The sequence below is a fragment of the Lathamus discolor genome, chromosome 5, assembly GCF_037157495.1.
Source record: "Lathamus discolor isolate bLatDis1 chromosome 5, bLatDis1.hap1, whole genome shotgun sequence".
NCBI lineage: Eukaryota > Metazoa > Chordata > Aves > Psittaciformes > Psittacidae > Lathamus > Lathamus discolor.
The window spans coordinates 47,197,721-47,215,768 of NC_088888.1; the positions used below are offsets into that span (position 1 = coordinate 47,197,721).

At 42.6% G+C, this 18,048-nt stretch overlaps 1 protein-coding gene across 2 annotated transcripts in view; it reads right to left on the minus strand.

Moving 5' to 3' along the window:
* The window catches only part of PHACTR2 (phosphatase and actin regulator 2), a 140,385-nt gene extending 126,559 nt beyond the window's left edge, over positions 1-13,826 (minus strand). For both annotated transcript variants that reach the window (XM_065680688.1, XM_065680684.1), the window contains exon 1: positions 13,648-13,826. In XM_065680688.1, coding sequence (XP_065536760.1) covers positions 13,648-13,792 — 145 coding nt within the window. In that variant the 5' untranslated portion in view covers positions 13,793-13,826. The remainder of the gene's footprint in view (positions 1-13,647) is intronic.
* Between the last annotated feature and the right edge of the window lie 4,222 nt (positions 13,827-18,048).

An 18,048-nucleotide genomic window follows, 5' to 3' on the forward strand; every position in this document is an offset into this window, starting at 1 on the left:
AAATAAATGGTTTAAAGCCACCAACCTACTAATTCGCCATTTTCTGTTGTAAAGTCTGTGAATTTAAGCTCCTTCACACACCTGCTAGAAAATCCCAACAATTCTTCTCATCTCTATGCCAGGGCAGAACTGGAAATGGTAATGGTCCAGCATGTCAGTTCTGCTGGCCACCACAGGCAAATGGGCTCCTACAGTAAGTGACGGTAGACAGAGACCATCCCTACTTTTCCCATTCTTGGTGGGCACTGCAGTGCAAAAGATCTGGAGAATAAAGATTTCCCACCGAACAGGAGTCAGGGACCTGAGCCAGAAGGCAGCCTGCTGGAGATAGAGTGCAAGAGGCTGAGCAGAATCAGCACATTTTTCTAGCTAAAAAAAAATCATCAGCTCTGTGGACATAATGATGGGACTAACAAAAAACTAAATAACAAGCAGCCCAGGCAGAGCTCTCATCATGTGAGGAGACCCCCTCCTATGGGGCTAGGAGCTAGGCTGCCTGGAGACCCCCATGTCATCAAGTATACCTTATAGGGCTTTCACAGGAAAAAGTACAAAATTGCTGTAGATGCTTTCTACTTGATCCTTGTTTAATTTCCTTTGGAAAACAATATCACATTTATTTTGATCATTGTTGAGCCTGGGCAATCACAAAACATGTTAATTCATCTCATGCCTGCTTACATCAGGATTTTCTTAAGAGGCTAGAACTCAAAAAAACCTCAAGTCTGATCCCAAAGGGACTTTTGCCTTCCAAAGTAGTGTGATATTGAACTTTAGGTCACCTTATGTTTGTGAAGTGTTGTGAAGAGGCCTTATGGGATAAAAGCTGCAACGATGTATTTCAGCCTGAAACAAAGCCCTCTGAATTCAGTAGCAGCACTGCGAGCCACAAGTGAACCAACATCATGAATGAAGCCTCCAGAAACGTGAGGATGACACAGGAAGCATTTTATAACTTCATTTTTAATTAAAAAAAAAAAAAAAGAAAAAAAGAAAAAAAGAAGAGAAAACCCCCAAAACCAATAAGCCAGTAGGTTGTTCTGTCTCTTTCTCCTAATTTCTGAATGCCTGGGCATGGCAGGATAGTGTTTTCAGTAGTTTTCAACACCAAAGAAGCCCACCAGCTGTTGGAAAAATAACCAACTGAGAATGTGACTGTAAGAGCCAAACCAAAACAGTATTAAACACTGGAAAGTCACAGTGAAATCACAAGCCTGGAAACACTGCGGTAGACTTCAACGGCAGTGTACTGCTGCATTTCAAAGGAGAAGGTTGTGCAGCAGCTGAAGGTGAAGCTCAGGTGGGTTGCAATCACAGCAGTGGCTTGGCTGGACCATGCTGGCATAGCCCAAGCTGCACACTCCATTGAAGAGTGCTTACTCTTCCTCCTTTTCTCAAAGCCAGTGCATTTGCTGACATATTAAAATGTCCATATTACCTATTAACATTACACCAAATACACTGGAATGGGAGGAAAAGTGTCAGCACAGACCAATGGGGGAAAGGAAGAAGGTGCCCAACCCTTTCTCCTTCCATGGCAAGCCTGAAGCACAGTGACTGACGCCTGGTCAGAGCGAGGGCTCACGTGGCCAGCCCTCAGCCTTCAGCTTTTCTCTTGGAAATGGCTGATAGCTACCAGTTGGTTCCTTCCTTCCCTGTGACTGCCTGTATGTTCTAGCAGAAAAAGCAAGGCTCCATCAGTCTGACAGCTAGGTGCTTGTATTTCAGTGGTTTAGAAAAACATCATTCAAATGAACTGGACTGAACTGAAGGCTGTTAGTTATTTTTTCATATATATACACACAGCATCACACCCAAGAGCAATGAATCAACAAGAATCAATGCCTATGGACAGGGCATACCTGACTTGCTTTTATTCCTTGTGTATCATGAATTCTCAACAGAACAACCCATAGTGCAATTTTACATATAAAATATGCACCCCTGCTGAAAACTGCCTGCAGTTCTGTGGCAGAATATTTTGATTCCCACTATCCACATGACTCAGCTGATACTCAGTGCTGTTACAGAAATTCCCAGGCTCAGAACTATCCACTTAGGGACATACATCCCTTAGAGCAGCACAGAGGGACCACATTCCATTAGAAGACAAGCAAGGAATTTTGGTTCCCTGAACCACACCAGCAGGAATCTTCAGCGTCGGAGTGAAACCCACAAACATCTGGCATCTATGAAATGCCATCGAACCTGGCTTCTGATTTTGACTCATTATAACTATTACACTGGCTGAATCACTTTCATAGTCATCCCAAATTGCCTCAAAACATGAATGCCACTCTTACAACAACTCTGTTTCTAAAAGATTATGCTCCCATTAACAAATGGAGATTAGGACTACTGAAAAGTCACATGTTTTGATAGCTTTTATTGACATTAGGATTAGAATTAGGATTGACATAAAGGATTAGAAGCAGAAATCATTTTCATTCTAAAACCCTGGTGTGCACACTTTGAAGCATCTAATCCTGAGCCTGAGAGGAATATTGACATTTACACAGCTCTTTCTGTATTTTTCCCCTCTCTCCCATTGTTATGATAATCAATGTTTGTATGAAAAGATTTTGGATCAAATCCCATTTACTTCATAAATGATATTCATGAAGTTTATTTTTCTGGGATTTATTTCCTCTATGGAGTATATATAACTGAGACAAATTCACTGGAGTAGAAGTATGGAGTTCTAAGTATTAGGATTCACTTCACTAATTAGTGCCTTAATTAAAATCTCTTTGATATCATTTCTTTAAAAATAGCAATCGGCTTTGGAGGCAGACAAAACTTGTTTATAAGATGCACTTCTCACTGTCAAGACCCCATAACCTATAATTCATGTAAGTATTCTAAATACTCACCTAAGCTCATCTAAATATATGTTTATCTCAATCCTAGGGTAAAAGTGCATGTAACACAACTCTTCTTCAAAATACCATGGGAGAATTTCCTTCAGTTTTGGCCTTTCATTTCATTATTATCATCATTATTTCTTTGCTGCTTAGGAGAATTTCTTCCCATCTCTTTCCCTTCCCTCTGCTTTTAAAGGAGGTGGAGAGCACATCCTGCCACAGATGGGGGGACATAGATGTGACTCTTCTGTCCAGACAGAAAACAAGATCCATCTTCATCTCCTTAGCCCAGTGTGTCTGGTGCACTTGGATGGCTTGTTTGCCCAGTCCTATGGCCCCCACTGTCATTCCTGATATGGCCTAAACACAGAGCAATAAAAACATCACTGCAAAAGGCCCTACTCATTGCCACTGCAAAAGAGTTTCTTTTCACACACTTTTTAGTGAGTTTCCAGTTCTGGTTTTAAGTGTTTCCAGCAGGGTAGCTTTCACTGTTCCTCCTGGGAGACTATTCCCCAGCCCAATAAATCTCACTCCCAAGAAACCTCTTTCACTCATGCCCCTTCCTATGCTCACAGCACTTTTTCAATCTTGGCCTAGAATGAGTAGAACAAATATCTTTTTCCCCACAGAGTTTACACAATAATGCAATAAAGTTGCAAAAGCTGCTTGCTCCATCAAGTTACTTTCACTCACCAGGAATTTATGTGCTACCAACTTATGTGTTGCTCGCAATAAATAATTTCTAATTTTAAGTAATTACAATTCCACTGAAATGAAAACACATTCAAACCAGACAACATCATTACAAACTTCATAGAAGATGTAAGAAAAGTATAGAAAATCTTTACTTAACCTGCTGACAAAAAGGCTAAATCTGATGGGTCTTTCTCCACCTGAATTTGGCAAACCAGCTACAGGCCAGCACTCACTATTAATCAGTGATGTTTCCTTTCTCTTTTTAAAAGACTGGGAACTGCATTATTTTAGACATTGTAAAATCAGTGCTTTTGCTTGCATTTTACTTAACCCAGCTTGAATGAAGAGTAATTTCAAAGCAATGCCTGACTTGCTATTATTTAATAATTACTTTGCGATTCTGAGATAGTGTGCCACCTTCCCTCATCCAACGATGGTCAAACCCGTGACCAATGCAGTCACTGAATGAAAGGCTTTGTTTGAACCCATGAAAGCTGCAAGAAACTTTCTTCCAGGATCTGGTGACAATCAGGAGAGCTCTTTGACACAGCCAAGAAAGGGCAGCAAGCACACTGTGAAGCTCCAAGCTCTCTTCAAACTCTTTCACCCATGGAGCTGAAAGAAAGCCATTCATTTTGCTGTTTCCCTCCAGGTCTGAGAGGTCCTGCACTGCAAGGGTGTAGCTTTCAGGTGTTGTTTCTGATAGATCACAAAATGCACAAGCTGTAGCACAATGTGCTCCTGTACCATGTGCCCAGTGATAAATGGCTGTACCACAGGATAAAGCGGGTGCTGTTGGCTTGAGAGCCTAAATCACTTTTTTCTTTGGTGCTTGTGAGAATAAATTAATTTATACATTCACCGTCTCACCATGTGAAGATCCCTTTAGACAAATCCCAAGTTGACTACACAGATAAGAGAAAGCTCTGCAAATCACTGCATCAATCTTTCGGAAGCCTTTCCCCCAAAATGATTTCTGCTATTTTCAGCTCAAAAGCCATTGTTTATCTCAACTTCCAAAGAATAAGGAAATATTCATAGCAGATGTGTCTCCAAAGACTTAAATAGCTGTATAGTAGCGTATTTTCTGGATTTGCTATTCACAAAAATAAACATGGTGTGAAATACTGCCATTCAGCTTTGTTTGCAGCAAGGCATAACAGGAAGACACCAGTATTTTGTTTTAAACGTTTAGGGCTCAAAAATCAAATGGCTGGAAGAAAGATGCTGTGCTCCTGAGGAGCTCTAACCCTCCCTCTCAGCTCCCTCCTAGCAATACAGAGTCGAGAGTGTACTCATTAAAACACAGACAGAGGTGCCTATAGGCTACATAACAAAACCAGCATGCCATGCTTCATCCTTGGGGCTAGAGCAGTTCACATCATGACTTGGGGTGTCCACTGGTCCCTCATGGATTACACTTGTTCTGGCTGTGCAAGCAAAACACTTTATTTCAAATCCAAACCTTCTGAGCTTGCCAGAACTGTTTTTAATTAGGAAAAGAAAATAATATCAAATCAGAACTATGTCTTGTAGACTCTACCTTTCCATGCTTTTCAAATGGAAAGTTAACAGTTTCCTTGGTGGCTTAAACTGCTAACATTAACTGTCAGCCCTGGCACTGGGCAGCAGAGGAACTGAAGAAAAAAGTGGCAAAGGGATGACTGCTAATTATCCTTTCACTCACTAAGTTTAAATATAGCTGCCTGTGTTTGAACACAAAGAAGGCCTGCAATTAGGACACATTCAACTGCAAATGCACCACAACCCCTTCTTTACTTGTGTGTGTGAATGATACAAAACAATACCTCAACAACAGTTCTACTTGATGGCTGTAATTTTCTTCAGTACTGTGTATATTAGTCACAGATGTATCCTAAAAGTTGCGATTCTCCCCACCAAATCCAGAAAAAGCAAACATACATGCTCTGGAGGCATGGAGCTCTTTAGAGTCTGGTTCTATGAACTACTGAACATTCTTATTATTTCAAGAAGGCATTAGAGCCTTTAAAAAACTTGATATCTAATGATTTAGCCTTACAGAGTAAAGTATCAGTGGTTACACTTGCCTTGCATAGGTGGATGGCTTCCCTTAGAATAATCACATTTCTGTGTCAGGTTGATTCTGACACTTTGCTGCCTTCACTCCTGTTCCTGCTCCTCAAACTGGAAGAAAAAAAACCCTCCTGTATCAAATTTTCATGTGATGAAAAATTGTAAAAACTTCAGACTAATTTTTTGAAGTGACAGTTTACCATTTTCAAATGTCGTCATATTTCTCCTGAAAATCCAGGAATGTGCCTGAAAATGGATTTTTTTCTACAAAAATGCTGATTTTCACAAAACTCTTATTTCATCAGGATACATTTGTATTCAAAGGAACCTCAGCTAACTTATCTTAAAATAACGTAAGGATCATGCCAGAGTTCAGCCCTTTCCAGATCCTAACCACCATGCCAAGCTTTATCTTGGAAAGGCTCTGAAGCATTTCTCCATTCATAATAGTCAGCAACCCTTTTAGGGTTTCTGCAGTTGTTGATTTTTTTTAGAGTTTTTAGGAGACTTCTTTTCCCTTCCCAGTGAAGTCCTAAAGCTGAATGAACCTCTGCTCAGCCTGCACAAGTTCCAACCTTTATCTCCCTGTGACAGTCAGAAAAAGTCAGGAAAAAACCTTAATGTTTCCAGGTTCCTAGTCCATTCACACCTTAGTGCATCAGACTTGAGAGAGCATGATGGAACCAAACACACACACACAGCCAGCCCTAAACAGAGGAACATCGCAAGTCATGTGTAGGCTATGAAAACAATATAAATTAGATTTATTGAAAGCTGTGGAGAATACAGAAAAGAAGCTAGTAGGGAAGAGAGGATTGAAAGGGTGGGAGAAGGTGAAAGTGGGAAAAGATGAGTGCCTTGTATTTCCAATACAGTTGGGATAGGAACAACTCAGTAAGGGTGCCAAAACCGAGCTCCTGACTGATGCATCCAGCTAACAGATATAGTATGTGGTACTGGGCAACTGAGCAAGTTAGCCAAGCGGGAGCCAACAATTTGTGTGTGAGAATGAAGTCTTGTGTGAACTTGAAGGCAAAGAAGAAGTAACTGCTCCACTGTCCACTCTCCCCAGACAAGCTTTTCTTCTGGATACTGCTAATTGTGATAATGTAGGTGGAACTATAAATTACCGACTTAACTGAAAATAACTATTAAATGCTACATTTTCTGGGAAAAAAATTAAACATCTAGTAAAAAATATGGTCATTATTTCAAAGAGAAGCTATTTAGACACAATATTTTAGCACGTGAAGAGTTACCACATTGCTCTCTTCAGTGGATCACTTTCTCTCCCACATTTCCCTCCTGGCCCTCCAGGCCCTGCATTTCTCTGAATAGGGCCAAGTGGTATTAACAACAACATGAGAAATGGGAAGGGAAATGAAGAAATATAAAACAAGCATGAGAGAGACAAGAGAGGGTAGAAGAGTGTCTTACCAGTACAGCATGCAGTAGTTTAAGCTGCAGTTTAGCTCCACTTTGTTATGAAGTCCTCTGCCTAAGGTCTGTGGTAGGTTTAGCTCCACTTTGTTATGAAATCCTCTGCCTAAGGTCTGTGGTAGGTGTAGTGGCTTTGAGGCTTCAGGCTGTATTTAAAGTAGTGCCAATGCTTCTGAGCCCATTATACTAAATACTTTATACTGATAAAATTTACTAATATTTCACTGCTTCAGCCTTTCAAGTATCAAAAATCCTAACAACGCCAAAGGCACTTGTAGGATTTATACAACACAATACCATAAAAGTCAGATTTTGCATCAAAACTGCATGATGGTGAACAAATTTTCTCAGCTCACCACCAAGGGAAGTGTTGACAGCCTGCGAACTCTGCTTGAATTTAAAGGAAGATTCAGGGCTTTCCACATGAATGAAAAGCAACAGCACCCCTTGTTGTGGTGGGTTTTAAGGCTGACAGTTTCAAAGATAAAGTGAGAAGTGATTGAACTCAGAACACTAAAGCCAGGATTTTCTATATTCTTCTAGATATTTTTCCTTTTTTACCATTTGGTTACCTGGGAAAAACTAATTTCTGCATCTATTATAAATAACAACATGGGGGGGGGGGGGGGAGAAAGTAAAACAAGAAAAGAAAAATTAACACTGTAGATATCTTTGCCTTATGCCAAAGTGTATTAAATGAGAAATACTGAAAACTCTGCAGCAAGATTAATACTGGTGCTCCTGAAAAGTGAAATCCTACAGGATTTCTGGCACTGCAAAGATTCTGACTTCAGAAAGCAAAATAAAAAAGTTGATTTTTCACCAATCTTTAAAAAAATTTGTCAGCTATCTCCAGCACCTTAACTAGTGCCTGCTCTTACAGCAAGTAACAACAAAAAGAGCAGGAGAATGGGCAGGAGGAGAAAGATGAATGATTTACACTAACAATGGATTTGACTGATGAAACATTTGAGTTTGAAAACCAAACCAAATGCTTCTTTGGAACAAGTGTTCGCATTCAATTAGAGTAAAGTCTTCTACAGCTACTCTTCAGATCACTTCTTCAGGATTCTTGTTTGACACATGGTCTGATGGTTACTTGCTAGAAGCCAAACACCTGCAGGAAGTGCTAAATGCCAAAGGGCCTTGAGAAACTCACACACAGAAGCAAAATGTTGAACAGATCCCACAGTCAGCTACTGATTAGTTGCTGCAAAATAGGCATTAAATCCTACACTGCAAATGTTTGCAGTCCAATTTCTGCTTACCCAACCATGAAGATTATTACCACATTTAGAAAACACTTTTTTTATCTTTAAGCCTGAGCCCAAGTCTGAATATCTGATTGTAAAGTTGGTGTCCCTGAAACTGGGCCATGTGTAAATGACACGTAGCATGCATGGTTTGTATTTTTAACCCATAGTGTTCCAGTGTTCCCCTTTAAGCAGCTAATACCAAGAACCTACCCCAGTTATTCTATGAAGACTTGATGTAAAATAGTATCTTTCAGACAAGTATAAACCAAGCAGATTCATATTGTGTATGCAGGGTAGTATAAGCTAATATTAGAAATGGCTTACTGTATTCTAACACACATTTCTTCCTTGCACATTTAACCTTATAAACTAATCCAATTTTCAGGACTTAAACTTTCTCAATGTATGCAGTACAAAATGTTACAAGATACCCAGATTTTTCCTTGACATCCTTCTGAAAACTAGAAATTTCATATAAAGATGAACAAAATGGGATTTAACATTGTGGGACAATGGTCCAGATTACTACAACGAAGTAGACACTTCAGCTCTATGAGAATATTTCAAATTGCATATGATTATGCTTGCTGCCTTTTCCTGATAGTTTAAATTTTATAACTGATGGAAAAAAATGAATGCGTACCTAGGGACGGGATGCACTCTCAATTACAAATGACACAATCATGTTGAGTCTAGTTTCTAAATCCCCAAAGAATTATTATCTTAACTTCTACTGTAGTTTTCTACCCCAACTTATCTGTCCTGGGCTACTTGCAAAATTCTGTACTTTGATTTATGTTGTAAACAAGTCTTGCTTCACACAGTGGAGAATGATGTTTTCCCATAGCTCCCATATTTTCTTATTATGTACCAAACCCAGCTACTTTAGTTACCCCATCTGATGAGTGAAAACACCACCTTTCTAACTGCCCTCCCAAAACACATCTGATGTCTTCTTCACAAACACTGGACTCAATTTCCATAGACCTTGGTAGGACTCTTGCTTGGTGTATATGGAAATTAGATGCAAGGAGTTGGAATACAGCCATTTGGGGAAATATAACTACAAGTGCAGAGGGAAATACAGGCAAACCTTAACAGCTACCTGCCTACGCACACAAAATTTACCTTTTTCCCTATATTCCATGCCCCTAGATAACCACCAATATCTAGAGTAAGAGTATTCTGGGTTTTGCTCTTCCAAGATTCTCAGATACCTTTAGCTGTCAAAAACATTTCCTTTGCATCTACTAGAAAATTTGTCCATTAAGAAGAGAATCTGACATTTGTTAAGTTTGCAAAGTGGAGTATTCTAATATTGAAAAGCCCAAATAAGTCCAAAAATCATAAATTTTTTTTCCCATCCAGTATCAGCCACTCTGATGCTCTGATCACTATATGAAAGCTTCCCCAGTTCTTCACTTAACTGGAGGATATTAAGTGATCTTTTCACTCACTTTGTTCTGGAGTCAGCAGCAGGTGGCATTATAGCTGTAACTCATGATCATTTTGAATAAATGAATCTGCAAAGGACCAGTGTGCTAGCTCAAAATTCCTAAATAATCCTGAGATGTACAAGTTTTGAGGCAGGACTGTAGTTTACACTCTGCCTTTCATTCTCTGCTGCAATACAGCATCTGGGTTATAGCCTGAGGTATCGATGCATTGCTGCCAGAATTCTCAGGTAGTTTTTTGTTGGTGGGTAGTTGGGTTTTTTTTTTTCATCTGTCATCAGAAAGACACCAAAAAAAGCATGAAAGGAATGGAACCCTCTCTACCTACAAGGTGCACTTCCCAGCAGTGGAATGAATCTGAAACTTCTTGCTAAAGAGCAAGACTTCAAGAGGCACTGCAACACTATGACAGTGTCAGACCCAAAGTGGAGAAATGGGTGGGTTTTTGACTTCTGCTCTGAGCAGTGAAGTTCCCATTTCAGCAAGATGTAGCTCACCACAAACCTCATCACCTTCGGAACAAAATGCAAGTCTGTATAACAAAAACCACAACACTAAAAAGAGAGCAAATTGCACACTGTCTATGTGGACAAGCACATAAAGAGCAGGCAGCGCAGTAGCTGAGGTTGGTACCTGAGGGCTACCATGAAGAGAACTGCCATCATCTCTTCACAATCAGAGCATGAAGGTGGCTGATACGAAAGAGCAACCACCTTCACCCTGCACCCCAGGGCTCACTGATCACAAAGAGAGCTGCCCTCAGCCCCATAGCCACCAAATCTACATTTTGGAGAAGTTCTGGGAAAGCATTTGAACAAGGTCTATGTTTCAAATGCAGTTCGGTCCCCATCTATGCTGGGCAAGTTAAGAAACCTGGTTAACTCGATCAACATTTAAGGTCAGTTTAAGTGTAATCACTAAACATGGAAGGCTGCTTAAAGGTATGGAATTCAATAAGCTTTCTTCAAGTGGCTCTTGTGTTGCTCTGAAATTTTAGGAGACTATGCTTTTCTTCACCAGTCTCCTTGAAACGCTCTGTCAAACTAGCCAGTTGTCAGATGGGGCGTGCCACGATGCTGAAGTAATGCACAGGCTATGCTGCCACAGATGCTCTGAAATTCACTGACATTACGCTTTTTCAGGGTCTAAATGAAATGTCTAGACTGTGCTACCCTTATTCATGGTGAGGATCACTTTATCCGTCACAGGGTCTTACCAGAAGTAAAAAAGAGTTGGAAGGTAAAGGTGAGGTGAGGTGAATGACAATGACAGGTGAGGTGACAGCCCAGAGGGGGAAATTAAGTAATCTTCCACCACTTAACCCTAAAAGAAAAAGCCAGCTTTAAGAAGAAGAAAATTATTATACTGTCCTCATAAACTGGACCATAGCTGATGAAGTGAGATCCTGTGAAGTGATACCAGGAAGCTGCTTCTTTCAGCATATGGTAAAAGCAGAGGAAGGAGCAGGGTAAGAAAGCAGCATACACATGGGAACTACCCGACCAGCTTCACTATACTATCAAAATATGTACAATACCAATCTAGAAAAATAAACAGATGCACTTTATGAGCCACTGCCAAAGCTGCTTTTAGAAAGGCAACTTTCTACTTCCCTTAGCTAGAAGGGTCTCCACAAATATCACCTCTTTAACAGATCCTGCATTGACAGTGTTGGATCAGGAGGTGGTAGTTGTCTATAGGGGTACCAGCCCATCACTGATGGAGTGAGAGGAGACAGCATTGTCTTCTCAGCACAACTGGCATCAGGATCTAGAAGATGCAACTGCAACTTGAGACTTCAACAGTTGTAAGTTGAATCAATCCAGGAAGAGGCAGCAAGCAAACATTTTGCAGGTCATTTAAAATGCAAATTGCTCTCTTCTAAATGGAGCAGCTGGAGCACAGGTAACATCTGATGTAAATCAGTGACCTACTTTAATCAAATGGTACAGCTAGAGAAAGAGGTAGAAGCAAAAATAACAATAAGGTTCATATTCTCTAAGTGCTTCACATTTCTGTCCCTATTATAATTGTTCTTCAGGTTAGTAGGGGAATGGAAAGCAGGTTGTGTTAATGGCATCTCAGTATAAAAACAATTACCCAACCACCACATTAAGAATTAAACAGCTTTGCGTCTTTAATGCATATTTTCCTTTTTAAAGAGGGAATCAACAGTTGTGTGGCAGCATGTAAGTTTTTTTGTTGTCCCCAGTGAGCAGGAAGTAGCAATAGAGAAAATACAGAATGAAAAAAAAGATGTCGAAAAAATAAAAACCAGAGAAAGCAATTCTTGTCACTTGCTGGCAGGAAGCACATCCTCAAAACTGAAAGAAAAAAAATCAAGTAGGGCAACAGGGAGGACTAAACTTTGTGTGTAAGGAGCTACAAACAACAACACATCTTTGAAAACATTATCATTTTACCTCCACTGGATTTGCCAGTCTTTTGTAATAAACCCAGCTCATTGTTAGCAGTCTTTATAGTTAAGCCAACAACAAACAGTCTAACATGGACATAGTCTCAATGTTGTCAGCCTTTGTGGCGATCCCTGTGCATCCTGGTTAAGGCAAGTTGTAGAGCATTGTTCACACAGCACTCTTGCAGATGGTGCTGGAATACACCTTACACCTAAAAGTAATCCTTTCTGATTTGGACAAACCACTGGAACCTCCTCCCTGTCCCAAATGTTCTTCAACATAACTTTAAAGTAGAGACAGTGAAAGATAGAGCAGAAAATTATATAGAAAATGGTATGCAGAGTTGTTTTTACTTGCAGCCTCTGGCCCTAGAAGTTGAATCTATTTCCTCCTATGGGAACTGAGCAAGTTTTCACTCCCTCTCTCCTCTGCCCTCATTGGGCAGTCAGCTGTGTGTTTGAACTTCCCTAAGCAAATGGTCTGCTTCATCTTAACACTCCCTGAGGAGCAAGCAAGAAGGCATGATCCATTATATACCTGACTGCACACTGGGCTGTCCTACTTCTGCTGGCACAGGGGAGGTCCTTCAGTGCACATTGGAGCTTCCCTGATGGTGCTTTGGGTTATGGGTATCTCTGCATAGTAGAGTGTACGAGTGCATCCAAAATACTTGCATTGCCAGGATGTTTGCTTTAGTCAATAGAATAAAGATGATTTGCAACTGGGAAGCACTCATTTTCAAAATGTGCTAAGTAGTATGAAGACCAGAATTTCATTTTCTTAATACCCAAACTCAGGAAACAGCCTGAGTGGACCAACTGGGTGTGTATTTATTTGACTTTGACACCTTTCAAATATCTGCACTGTAAACTAGGACCCTCACTTCCTCTCATGTTACACAGCAAAGCTATTCTGAATGCTGCAGAAAGCCTACACTGTTCTAAAGAGTAGGCTTCCACCCCCAAATCACCCCATGTTCATTTGCAATGGTTACCTCCTGATGGAGGATGGTGGGATACTGACTCACACATATTTTTGCCTCACCCAAAGGAGATGTAAGTGCACGAGGTGAAATTCTAACACACAACTGAAGTGTAATGTGTGAAGCGGCAGGACAAGGGGGTTTGATGTCCCAGCAATATACCCTGAAGCATTCCTGGGGCTTTCTGCCCTTGCAGTCAGAGATGCTTTGGGGAAACGGTGGGTACCCACCACTGCACTGGGGTTCTTTTAAAACTGAGAACACAGGTATGAAAACCAGGAACTTCGTGAATATCATCTCGGGGGGTAGATCAAACACCATGTAAACGAGGGACAGACATTTTGGCCACCGAGAGAGCCAGTCCTGCGTCTGGGAGGGGAGAGGGAAGAGTGTGGAGGAGGATGTCTTTTCCCAGATTCCCCGGTTCAGCTCGGCTCTGGGGGGCTCGGACACAAGGACCCTCCGTTCCCTCCCCCTTACCTGAGCCACCCACGTTGGACCGCAGCTGGCGGGTTCTCCGGGAAGAGGAGAAGGAGGAGATGTCGCTTTGGGAGCGGCCGCGGGGACCAGGCAAGGACCAGACGGGCAGCGATGCTCCCCCGGTGCACCCCGGCCTCTCAGCCATCGCCGTCGGGGAGCCGAGAGGGGCAGGGAAGAGAAAAGAGGAGGGAAAGAAGCGGCGAGGGAGGAGAAAGGGAAAGTTTGAAGAGGAAGAGCCGCCCCTAGTCTCCGACCGCCCCGCCGGAGCGGGGCCGCCCCGCCGGGACCATAACTGGGGTTTGGGGTCTGTAGAAGCTTAAATGTTGTGTTTGCACAGGGGCAAAGCAAACGTGCCTTCATGCTTCCCTCTCCAGTCATTTCCAACTCTCGGAAAACAAAAGTATCAGTTAATAAAAGAGAAGAGCAACTGACACCACCACTTCTGGTTTGTGTAACAAGGTACCCTCCCTCCTCCTTCCCGGCCCGGCCCCTCCAAACCGAGAGGTTGCACAAGGCATCGCACCCCTGAAGCGGAGCAGAGAGGGAGGTGAGTCAAATCTCCTGACTCCCCCTTCCTTTCGTCTTTGTAAGGTTTGGGGTGCAGGCAAGAGGCTGTTCACAAACAGGTTTACGACCATGTGACTCAAGGTTTGGGGAGGAAAGTATTTCCTGGCTTTCAGATCAGAAGCAGGAGTCACACCAACTTCAGCAAAAGCAAAGTCAAGACCCATAGTTTCATTTTCTGGTGTTGCTTTACAGATACACTTTTACAACATGATTCGTTTTCACTGCAAAATATTTTATATTCTGCCTTGAATAAAATCCTTGCTGTCCTGAAGCCACTGGCACCTTGCCATAGACAGACAAGACTTCATCCTGTATTGTAATGCCTCCAGTGCCACATTATCCAGCTATCAAATATGAAGGTCCCATTCAGGCTGTATCAAAACATTTTAGCAACTACCACTCTCCAGCTCTGAATCAAATCCTATCGAGTTTGAAACTTGTCCATGTGAAATGCAGCTTCTGATCTCTGCTTCCACCCAAGCAGCTGAGCACCCGCCTTTCATTGCCAAGCCTTGTGCAGCTCCCCAGGCACAGTGGTTTTCCAGTCTTTCCAGGAGTGATACAGCTCCAGCACCGTATGCCTTTGCCCAAGCAATTGATCCAGTATACAAGTCTCATATGTCAGCCATTAGTCAGGTCAAAAGGTCTTTTCTGCTTAGCATCTCCCAGGGAATTGCCTTCATTATTTCCATCTCCAGCCGGCTTGCTCCTTCTCCAGCTGTGCAGAGCTTTCCCAGCGGGGCTGTGGAGGGAGAGTGAGAGGCAGGGGCTTCTTGTGATGCACAGCGATGCACAGCAATGCACTCCTTGCTTACAGCCTTTTTTGCCGGGGCCTGGTGGCTCCAGCATCACAGAGATGGGCAGTGCACCCAGGTTTCCTGCAGTTGCAGACACTGGTCTTGTGTTATTCACAAAATCCTACAGTGGTACTATTTTTATTGTTTACGCTTTGCAGCTTGCCTCATTACAGATGTGGCTGTGCACTGAGGACCTTTTCCCTTACTGAAGATTTCAGTAGCTGTGCCTGTGTGGGCTGGTAACATTTTCTGAACGTGCTTGTGCCTTAACCGGGAGTGTGAGTCATGACTGCTACTTACTGAGGTAGTTTCTACTTCTTTTCTTAATTGTTATTATTAATTTATTAATAATTAGTTACAATTTATTAATGATTAAACACAATCTATTATAATTTAGATATTAATTTGTTAATATAATTTATGAATATTTAGTATTATTTTTAATTTAAAATATGTGATCAAGTTCATTATTGAAATACACGGTTCCTGCTCTAAATCTCATCAAGGTCGATGGCAGGTCACTGATATGAGGGGTAAGACCCAAAGCCCACCGACCTTTTTTTTTACATCACTTTTCATTCAAAGCGTTTTGAGCCACAGAGCCAAAGTTGTGACTTTGGTGTGCTGTACAGAATGAGCTTCAGAGTCTACTTCAAAATTCCCACACAAAGGTGCTGCTCAGAGTCTGCAATCCTTTGGTGTGATCAAAAAGAGAAGGGGAACATGAAGAAAGCCAAAGATAAACTAGCAAAGATACCATAGTGAGAGGTCAAAAACGTTTAAGGACCCTTTTTGTGAAGTAATGACATCTAAAGGGGAGAAGGTAAAAGAAGACAGAAAGAAAGTAGGTCAGCACTACACGTAAAAGAGATTTGAAGAGGCTCCTATTGTGATATCAAAGTGCTTTTGTAAATCAGAGTCATGTGAACAGTCAGTCAGAAAGAATGATATCGTGGATGTCACAATGGTCTTTATCAGCCTCCAGCTTAATACAGTCATCAATGAATATAAATGAAAACATTTAAAAGATAGCTAGTGCCTCTTCTCAGAGCCCTTCAATATTTTTGGATGAAATGTAACAACTGTGGTTAATGGCTCTGCAAACTGAAGTTCTGTTTCCATAGAGCAGCAGTAAAGTGTATGCTTTCCCAGGTGGGCAGAGATTAGTTCAGTTGCCTGCTTATTAATTTTTAATAGTTCTGATGAGATTGCCAAAGAAATTTCCATTTGTGGTGATGATTTTGGAAAATTAGTATTTGCTGATTAAGTCAAATTATTTCACATAGGCCATGCCATGGCTGCATCCCAGGGGCTGATGCAAAAATACACAATTTGGGCATCAGGAAAGACTGGAGAAGCATCAGCCAGGAAAAAAAAAAAAAAAAAAAAAAGATGTTGTCTTTACGTTTATTTAAATAATACTAAAGATGTTGTCCCATACAACACCCTTCTCTCTAAATTGGAGAGATCAATTTGATGGATGGACCACTTGGTGGATAAAGAACTGGCTGGATGGCCGCACACAAAGAGTTGTGGTCAATGGCTCAATGTCCAGCTGGAGACCAGTAACAAGTGGTGTCCCTCAGGGATCGGTGTTGGGACCGGTCTTGTTTAACATCTTCATTGCTGACAGGGACAGTGGGATTGAGTGCGCCCTCAGCAAGTTTGCCATTGACACCAAGCTGTGTGGTCCGGTTGATACGCTGGAGGGAAGGGATGCCATCCAGAGGGACCTTGACACACTTGTGAGGTGGGCTGATGCCAACCTCATGAAGTCCAACCACGACAAGTGCAAGGTCCTACACCTGGGTCGGAGCAATCCCAGGCACAGCTACAGATTGGGCAGAGAAGAGAGATTCAGAGCGGCCCTGCAGAGAAGGACTTGGGGGTGCTGGTTGATGAGAAAATGAACATGAGCCGGCTGCAGTGTGCGCTTGCAGCCCAGAAAGCCAACCATATCCTGGGCTGCATCAAAAGGAGCATGACCAACAGGTCGAAGGAGGTGATCCTGCCCCTCTACTCTGCTCTTGTGAGACCTCACCTGGAGTATTGTGTGCAGTTCTGGTGTCCTCAACATAAAAAGGACATGGAACTGCTGGAACAAGTCCAGAGGAGGGCCACGAGGATGATCAGGGGACTGGAGCACCTCCCGTATGAAGACAGGCTGAGGAAGTTGGGGCTTTTCAGCCTGGAGAAGAGAAGGCTGCGTGGAGACCTCATAGCAGCCTTCCAGTATCTGAAGGGGGCCTATAGGGATGCTGGGGAGGGACTCTTCGTTAGGGACTGTAGTGACAGGACAAGGGGTAACGGGTTAAAACTTAAACAGGGGAAGTTTAGATTGGAGATAAGGAGGAAATTCTTTCCTGTTAGGGTGGTGAGGCACTGGAATGGGTTGCCCAGGGAGGCTGTGAGTGCTCCATCCCTGGCAGTGTTCAAGGCCGGGTTGGATGAAGCCTTGTGTGGGATGGTTTAGTGTGAGGTGTCCCTGTCCATGGCAGGGGGGTTGGAACTCGATGATCTTGAGGTCCTTTCCAACCCTAACTATTCTATGATTCTAAGATGCATCTTTTCAAATATGTGCCTGCCACCAATGATCACAGCACAAATGTCATCTACTGAATGGACGAAGCTTCCACACAGGCTTCCTTGGCAGGCTTTGGAGCACCTCTCTGCTTTGGAAGCCACTATGTACAAGCGGGCTGGAAGGAGCTACAGAGCAAGGGGTGTCACACTGTCGTTCCCGGGAAAGGGAAGTGGAAAGGGAAGGGAAGCTGAGCCTGCGGTTGGAAGCAGGCAGAAAGGACAAACCCAGCAGGCTGCCTAGGCCACCTCTGGAGCAGACCCTGGCTGCAGATGAGACTCAGCTCTGGATGGGGCAGCAAATCCAGCAGACCCTGGCAGGCAGCCCTGAAGGAGATAGCCAGTGCTCCCGGGACAAGCAGAACAGAAACGGCCCATGCCGGGCTGAGCCAGCAGGCCATGGGCCGGAGGAGGCTGGAGAAGCACCGTGGGGTGCTGGCCAAGGCAGAACTCAGTT